General features: G+C 38.9%; 1 protein-coding gene across 1 annotated transcript; it reads left to right on the forward strand.

Moving 5' to 3' along the window:
* Window positions 1-9,652, forward strand: LOC132183582 (vacuolar-sorting protein BRO1). The gene is made up of 8 exons (XM_059596914.1): window positions 1-752; window positions 1,109-2,059; window positions 2,960-3,049; window positions 6,131-6,199; window positions 7,298-7,438; window positions 7,614-7,662; window positions 8,510-8,613; window positions 8,878-9,652. Exons 1-8 carry the CDS (start codon window positions 75-77, stop codon window positions 9,400-9,402), a joined length of 2,607 nt encoding a protein of 868 aa, XP_059452897.1. The 5' UTR covers window positions 1-74; the 3' UTR covers window positions 9,403-9,652.

Here is a 9,652-nt window from a genome sequence, read left to right on the forward strand (position 1 = left end):
TCTCATATATTGACTAACCGATCACATTTCCATTCTTCAACCCAAAATTCCAATTCCAACCCATTTCGACCGCCATGGCCGGCTCGGCACCGTCGTCGTCGACCACCAACATAATGCTCGCGATCCTGGAGAAGAAGACCACCTCCGTCGACCTATTTCGCCCGCTCCGCAACTTTATCGCCTTCAACTACTCGGAGCGCGAGGCCCAGAACCTCGACGACGACCTCCAAACCCTCAAGCAGCTCCGCTCCGACGTCGAGCGCCAATCCGACCCCACCCCCACCGCCCGACGCGACCTCCTCCAGAGCTACTTCAAGGCGCTCTGCCTCGTGGAGACCCGCTTCCCAATCTCCCCGGACAAGGACCACATCAACACCGTCACTTTCACCTGGCATGACGCCTTCAAGCACAAGCAGAAGGCCTCCCAGCAGAACATTCACCTCGAGAAGGCCGCCGTGCTCTTCAATCTGGGCGCCGTGTACAGCCAGATCGGGCTCTCGTACGACCGGGCCACGGTCGAAGGGCGGAGGCTGGCTTCGCACGCGTTTATTGGGGCGGCGGGGGCGTTTGCGTTCTTGAGAGATAACGCGGCGACCAAGGCGTCGATTGGGAGCTCGACGACCGTGGACATCTCCGTGGAGTGCGCCGGGATGCTCGAGCGGCTCATGCTGGCGCAGGCGCAGGAGTGCGTCTTCGAGAACACCATCGCCAAAGGGAGCACCCCGGGGGTCTGCGCCAAGATCTCCAGGCAGGTCTGTTTGTGTACAAGTTTCTCTGGTAACCAATGAATGAGTTTGTGCTTTGCTTTCATCACTGATAAGAGTGATCAAGTTTAATCAAATAGATGAAATTGTAGCTTAGAAAAAAAAAAAAAAAGGAGAAGATGAAATTGTGAATTTGCTGTTTTAAGAAGTGGGGAACTGGTAAATATTGCACAAGTGAATATGTGCTGCTAACTTTGTGAAAATAGTCAATTTTAGTTGGTTTTAACGAGATATTATTTGGGATTCTGGTATATTTTTGTAACCCACAATTGGTATGTGGGGTTTGCTCTGTGATTGATAGAGTGTTTGTTCTAAGTTGCTTTGAGATATGGATGTAATTACAGGTTGGGATGTACTATGAAGAAGCTTTGGCGGCCCTGAATGTTGCACCTCTGAACCAGCATTTCGACAAGGCCTGGATATCCCATGTGCAACTAAAGGCGGCTCTGTTTTATGCTGAAGCTTCCTATAGGTACGGTTTAGAGCTGCATGAGAAAGAAGAGATTGCAGAGGAAATTGCACGGTTGAGGAGTGGGGTTAGTGCTTTAACCGAGGTAAAGAAATCCTCAAAGGGTGCTGCAGCGCAACTTCTAGATGCAATTAACAAGTTAGAGGCCAATCTTAACCGGAACCTAGAGAGGGCCATGAAGGAGAATGATAGAGTTTACCTCATGAGGGTTCCTTCCCCGAGTTCCTTACCACCTCTTCCAGCATTCTCAATGGTTAAGCCGATGGCAATGAATGAGGTATTGGATGCGAGCAAGGAGAAGATGTTTGCAAGCCTTGTTCCAGACAGCAGTGCCAAGGCTCTTTCCAGGTACACGGAGATGGTGGATGACATTATCAGAACGCAAGCTGAAAAATTGCAACAAGCCAGTGAGTTGACCCGAGTAAGGCTCAAGGAGATGGACCTACCGGAATCTATTCTTGCCTTAGAAGGGAATTTTACTCTCCCAACAGGTCTTAAAGAAGATGTGGAGGCGGTACAGATAAGTGGGGCCCCAGCTGGATTGGAAGCAGAGTTACAGCAACTTATGGATTTGAGGAGGGTGAACCAGGAGATGCTGATCCAGATAGAGGAGCTCTTGCAGAAAGAGGCAAGAGAAGACGCTCAATTTAGAAGCCAATTTGGAACACGGTGGACTAGACCTCAGTCCAGCACTCTAACAAAGAACTTACAGGATAGGTTGAATAGATTTGCAGCTAACTTGAAGCAAGCTGCAGACAGTGATGGCCGGATTGAGCGTTCAGTGAGGGAACATTCAGCATTCATGTCAATCCTTGATCGCCGTCCGGTATGTTTGTTCAACTGTTTGCATTGTTTATGTTTATTAGTTATCTTCTGTCTTATATCATAAGTCTCAAGTGATGCATCCATCATGCAATATAGGAAATAGACTATACGGAAAATGCTGGTAACCAGATGTTTAAAGGAATTTCTTGTTTCGACGTTTTTTCCTTTTCCATAGTTTTTTGGTACGAAATGTGTGGTGCTTAGCAGCTTTTTTCCCTTAAAACAATTTTTTCTTAAGTATTTGGTTTTTCAATTTTCAATTTGTGTAGGACTTGCATAATTTTCTAGGAAGTTAGAAATGGAAAGAGCCAAAAAAATTGCTTTCTAAAATATCTCCAAAATTAATTTGTATCCTTACAAGTTTTCATCTTTTCAGGAAAAATAGGTGCTCTGGAATAAAATTCTGGATGCCATTTTCCTACTATACAGGACTTCATTTTTTTAAGTTTCTGAGAAGCTGGTATCAAAGAAATGGGTAGAAAACAGATTTCCTGGAATTTATTTCTTTTTTCTTTTGTTAATGTTTTGTGAAACTAACATGTGTAAAGTTTCTTTCACCTTTTCTCACACTAGTCATAAAAGCCTTATGTATTGCCCGCTTCTCATGTTTTTTCTGGGTGGTCTTGATAAGATTTCACAAAATACTCCCATTTTTTTAACTATCAAAAAAAAAAAAAAAAAAAAAAAAAGATTTCACAAAATACTCGCTAGTTATTTGATTTAGATATTTTACTTCAGTTTTCACCCTGTATTTGATTTGTTGTTTAGATATGGCAGATGGGTTCTGTTTTTTGCACCATGGATTGGCCAGTGTTGTTTTCCTTAGCATATTTTTATTAGTTATGTCCTCTCTATGGTTCAATTTGTTTGTAAATCCCATTCGGGCACTTTCCTTTATCAGATTGAATCCGTCCTCCCATCTTTAGCAAGGCCAATAATGTCTCTGGATGCCAATGAAGATGCGATTGTGGGTGTCCTGAAGCAGAGCTTGGTAAAACCCTTTTCTTCTTTTATTTCCGCGCCAATTTTTTATTTCCTAAATGTTTTCTCAATCTATAATGCTTGTGATTATGATTCTGTGTATCGCCGGTCCCCCCCTCCCTCTTTCTCTTCTCCCTTTTTACATTATTCATCTTTCCCATTCTCTTTCTACATGCTTAACTTTGTAATGAACGAACATAAGATTCTAATGCCTACTAGACTGAATATAGAGGACTGCAAGTGATTTTCTGTGCATCTTGTAAGGAATGTATCTTTTCATGCTCTCATTTGCTTAGAGATTGGTTTGAAGCTTTAAAGAAGATTATAACAATCTAGTCATATCATACTGGTTGTTTCACATAACTTACATCATAGTTATCATGATATTTATATTGAATATATCTGATTTAAAAATATTTGAAATACTTATTATGAAGTTATATAATGCTAATATTGAATATATTTGTCATACTAAACAATTGGCTTCTTGTTTGGATGTTATGGATTAGGAAGGCTTATTACATTTATTTTGTGGTTCAACTGTACTTTTGGCACCATTATTCTAGGATTGGAATTTAAATTTCAATGCTTGGAATTGTGGAATGATAGCTTTGCCATGAACTCTTAAGTATTTGTAGAAAGATTAAAAAAAAAGAAAGAAAGTGTCTACATGCATGTGGCACGAAAAATGGGTTTTTTTTTATAAATTTTTTGTTTTTATAAGTAATCCAATTTCATTAATAGTGCAAAGGGGTACAACCCTAGTACACAAGAATTATGCAAGAGAAACTCCTAATGTAGAGAAAGTGATGAACAAAATCTAAAAAATTAGAAACGAGCAAGCTATTAAACGCTACTATCCGTGTGTAGAGGGTTTGGAACAACATCTTTTTCAACTCTTAACATTGCAGTCTCACTACCTTCAATGCTCCTTGCATTATGCACTCTCCAAATACACCACGTTAAACACAAAGGAGCCAACCTCAACGTCTCTAAAGCATTACGGTTTCCCATTTGTCCTCTTCAACTCAAACATCTCTCTCACCCTTCGAGGCATAACCCAAACAACACCAAACAAATGGAAAAGTGAACTCCATAATTTTCTTGCAATCTCACAATGAAGAAGGAGGTGATCAATATATTCCTCAATTTTTCTTGCACATACAACATCAATCTACCACAATAACATTTCTCTTTCTTAAGTTATCAAAAGTCAAATATTTTCCCTAAAGTCGCCCTCCACTCAAAGAACACCACTCTTGAAGGAAGCCTTAACTTTTCAAATACTCTTTCAAGGAAAATGGAACTTATCGGAATGGACAACACATGATAGCGAGACTTCACTTCAAAAACTTTGTTAAGTTACCAAAAGTAAAAAATTTCCCTTTTGGAAGGGATCTAGCAAATTCTATCCTCACCTCCTTACCTTACTCTTTGAGAATACTACTTAGAGAAAGAAGAGACCACTTCTACCTCCCAATCATGCATTGGTCTTGTAAAGAAAATATTCCATTGAATATTTTCATTCCAGAACTGCATATGATCCGCCACCTACACATCCTTACAACTTACAATACTAAATAATTCAAGATAAGAAATCTTCAAGGTCTGTTCCCCACACCATAAATCATACTAAAACGGCACCTTAGATCCATCTCCCACCTCATACCTAACAAATTAGAAAAAACTTCCCACCCCCTCCTTTTACATTTTCAAACTCCCAGGGTCCACAACCTCCTAAGAACACCAAGCTCCCCTCAAACTATCATTCTTAGTATCCACCTCCGATCTCCGCAAAGCTTCCCTATCCATAGTATGCTGCCACAACCACTTACCTAGGAGGGCTCAGTTAAATTAAATTATATTTTTTACCCCCAATTGTCAGTGTACAAATTTTCTACCACTTTGCTAAATGGAACTTCAACTCATCACCAATTCCACTCCATAGAAAATCCCTCAAAAAAATTTCAAGTCTATTAGCCACTCCTACTGGAGTAGGGAAGAGAGACAAATAATATGTCGGTAAATTAGAAAGAGTGTTTTTTTTATCAAAGTCAACCTACCTCCCTTAGATTGATTGATAAAGCCACTTTTAGATTGATTGATAAAGCCTCTTTTAGCTTGCCAAACGATGTTCCATCGTCTCAATAATGCCATTCCAAATAGTAGAAGCCTTATAAGAGGTTCCCAAAGGAAGACCCAAATACTTCATCGGCAAAGAAGCCACTCTACACCCAAGAATACTAGTCAAACCCTATACATCACCCACGTTGCCTACATGAACTATCTCTGATTTGGATAAATTTATCTTCAGCACCAACACCACTTCAAAACATAAACAGGTGAAAAATTTGTTCACAATTAGCGTCACAAAAGATCAAAGTATCATCTGCAAATAATAAATGCGACACTATCATCTCCTCATTATTCCCCGATCCCACCAGAAATCCTGATAGGAATCCGTTGTCCACAGTAACAGACTCTGTCCCAACTTAATGCATCTTTAACAACCACAAACACTAAAGGAGACGGTGGGTTTCCTGTCTTAATCCACTCTAGCTACTAAAGAAGCCAAATGGAGAACCATTAATGAGAATCGAAAACCGCACCGTAGATATGCAATGCTCTATCTAATCTCGCCATCTCTCCCCAAAGCTGCATCTTTTCAACAAATATAACAAAAATTCCCAATTAACATGATCATAGGCCTTCTCCAAATCCAATTTACACAACACTCCTGGTTAGTTTACAGAACTTGACTTATCTGCTTCCTCTATCAACTGATCCTTAAAACCTAGACCCCGGGGGTTTACGCTAAAAACTTACAAGGTATATTGAGAGGTGGTAACAAGCAAATTAATCAAACTGATATAAAACATTGAGAATTTGAAAATTTTGTATAACCTGTAGTACAAAGCATCTTTTCTTGCATTTAAAGACTAAGGCAAAGTGTCCAAGAAAAAAGATCTGTCCATTCTTAAGGTATCTTGCTTTTGTATAAACCTTATCTCAAGGTGTTTTAAGGTTTGTATAGTTATGTACTACTTTTGTGTTTGGCTACTCGTTATAACTTTGCATGTTCAATAAACAGAGGCAATTGGAAACTCTTGGTGCACAGCGGGCTGGTCTTGAAGACATGCTTAAAGAGATGAAAAGGAAGGTGTGCATTATTATAAATCATATTCTTGTGCACCCCAGTGCATAGGAAGTGTGCAAAAGTTATGCCTTGTTTGGTTTGTTCATTGTGTGCACACGATCGTTTAGTGGGCATGTCGAATGCTTATTTATTTATTTTTTGAGGCCACATTGAATTCCCCCTCTTGAAATATTGTTTCTCCTGTATGCTTTCTGCTTCATGGAATACTGTGTATAGTTTTGATGGCAACCCAAACTAAAGTGCCAGTGAGCTCTAGCAAATGGTACTCCCTGTTCCTATTAAGCAGAGAGGAAGATGAGGTCATGGGTTCAAGATTTAATGAGTGCATGTTAAACTTACCAATTAAAAAAAAATGGCAATTAAACCTAGAACGATATGTGGAATTCTTGGACTGATATGTTACCTTGTTTAACTTTTTTTTTTTATTCAACATATCATAAATGAGGATTCTTGGTTCTACATTTTGTTTTTGTAAATACTTGCTTATTTATTTATTTATTTATCTGTTTCTCATTTGGCTGATGAGCTAAACATGAGCTTCGTCGTTTAATTTTCTCATTTCTTAACCATAAGACTTACTGCTGACATCGCTTTCAATTATCTCTAGTCATTATTATAGTGATTATTTTCAACAAGATGATAAAAGTGAGTTTTGAGCATTAGTTGCGGCATTGGTCTATTTACATTATTAATATTCATAAAAATAACCACGGAACTAAGGTTCGAAACTTCTACTCAGCTCATGAACTAAATTTACCAACTAATATGGTTATCCTGACTCCCACTTCTAGTTTGCCAGATATGATTATCCTGATTGTGCACTTATCTTCCCTTTTGGAATTTTCTGTTTGAGCTAGTAGTCTGGTGCATACGTACCAGAAAAAGCGTATCTGGTGCAAGCGTTATTATAGTTTTGGGGCTCTGCATGTAAAAATCAATCAGTTGGTTGTTTGCTTTCTACATATCGGGCTTGCCATTGTGGTGGTTAGAAAATTGTATCATGATCAATGTTTGTTCATTCTGTGCTTCCAGTAATTGTTAGTCTTGCTGTGATATATTATGATATACTTGGCTGTGCTTATGTTCTATGTATGGCTTCAGGATGATATACTACCAAAGCTGATGACATCAACTGGCTCCTATGAGGATCTTTTCAGGAAGGAGATATCAAAGTATGATCACATTAGTGAAGAAATTGCCCAAAATATGGAGGCACAAGAACAATTGTTGTTGCAAATCCAGGTCTAATTTTTTATTTAACTGCAGTCGTTCTTTTTATTTTCTCTGAAAATCAGGTTTTTTTTTTTTTTTTTTCCAAATGTGATGTTTTACTGTGAGCAAGGCCTGTGATTTAACAGAATTTGCGTGGTCTGGAGAATGTGTCATGTATAAATCTGATTATTTATCCTTTTTACAGGCTCAAAATGATGAGTTTTCGGCCATCTTTAATCTTGAGGACTATAAAGGTTGGTTGGGGGTTATAAGAATTTGTACTTTATTTACTTATCAAAAAAAAAAAAATTATACTTTATTTGTTTGTCATTTAAATTTCTTTAATGCATTCGATTTGCTATCATTGATGCATATTATCAAATGTGGGAAAAATATCCATACATGTTATTCTTTTAGAGACTTAACAGTTTTGAATGGCACATAGTTTTTCATCTACACAATGATGTGCCGGCATGTCAGCTTCTGTTTGCTACTGCAATTGACTTAAGAGTGTCATATCAAAGCATACATTTGAGAGTTGGGTATTGAAAATCTAATCTGATCATGGATTCGAAGTGATAACCTCATCAACACATGGGATCCTAGTTGATGTGACCGTGATTTAGTTCATATCCCCTGAAACTGTGAAACCTGTACCAGATCTATAAAATGGTGTATAGTTGTACCTGTTTCTCAACTCTGTTGGATGAACCCATGGGTGCATGCCTAGGGTTATGAATAATTTTAGGAGTGAGGATCCATGTTTCTTCTGTCCACCTGTTTCTGATAATATACATAATCAGATTCTATTCTATTCATGTTTCTCTAAAAGTCACATTCTGGTAGTCAAATGACATCGCATAATCAGATTCTTTTCTCATACTTTTCCCCTATTATCCGTCTCTTTTTAAATGGTAATATTTTTGCTTTAATAAGTTCTTTACTTTCCTTTGAAACAAAGTAGTATAATTCCTTGCTTTGTTGATGCTAACATACTTTGGTGATATGCTTACAGGCTCTGCGTTTTTCAATTCAAATGGAGTATATTCTTTTCTTTTCAATATGTTTTGTTTTGATTTTTTCCCTCTATATATTTTCCAGCATCTCGCGAGAAATGTTATAAGCAGATTCAAGCTGCCATAGCTAAGTTTCGGGAGATCAAGGATAACATCAATGAGGGATTGAAGTTCTATGTTACTCTTCAGGTAAAAAATTGCGCAGATGTTGCTTTAGACTGTATGGTGTTAGAATTTATTTTAGTAGAAGTTATGTTCAAGTATACACATTCCTGCCCCTCTTTTGTAGCTGTCTATGCACTTTAATACCATTACTGCGCATAGATCTCTCGACATGTGTGTGCATGTGATTTTCACATCATTGTATCTGTGAACTTTGCTAAAAATGGCTAGTTATTTATTAGGTCTGCATCACAAATATTTTTGATACATGAGCCAGTCTTTTTTCACCAGGATGCAATCACAAATGTAAAGCAGCAGTGCAGTGATTTTGTCATGACTAGAAACATCCAGTGTCGGGAAATGATGGAAGATGTGCAAAGACAAATGGCGGGCCTCAATTTCCAGGATGGTAAAAACACAGGTGCATACAACAGCAACTACCCTCCAGGAGGACATCAGACTCAGAGATCCAATTCACAGCAGCAAGCAGATCCTCGTTCACAAACACCTTATTACCAGCCACGTGATCAGCCACCAATGGCAGGCTACGCTCATCCTCCTCCCTCGTATAGCTCCCCACAGTCGTTCCCGTCTCCTTACCATGTTCCAGCTACTTCAGCTGCTCCATATCCACCTCCTCAGGCCCAACAGCAGCAACCTGCTAGCCACGAGTATGGCCAACCTGCTTATCCGGGGTGGCGAGGCCCATACTACAATGCCCACGCACAACAACCTGGATCTCTTCCTCGCCCCCCTTATACCGTTCCAGGTCCATATCCTCCTCACCAAAGTGGTGGTTACTATAAGCAACAATAGTGTACTGTGTATCATCTTATCCTCTTTGGCTGTAAAATTTGATTGCTTGTGATATGTGTTACCCGTTGCTTTGTTCCATCGTGGGTTTACTGGATTGAATTTAGATAAATCTCGTTCATGATCGAATAGCTTATTCATCTTGATAATCCCTCTGTTGGTCTGCATAATGTGCTTCGTATATACAAGGATTTTTCTATGTATAGCGACTAAAGAATGTTGAGATTTATTAAATGATACTAATAATTTGATA

Source organism: Corylus avellana, chromosome ca1, assembly GCF_901000735.1.
Source record: "Corylus avellana chromosome ca1, CavTom2PMs-1.0".
Taxonomy (NCBI): domain Eukaryota; kingdom Viridiplantae; phylum Streptophyta; class Magnoliopsida; order Fagales; family Betulaceae; genus Corylus; species Corylus avellana.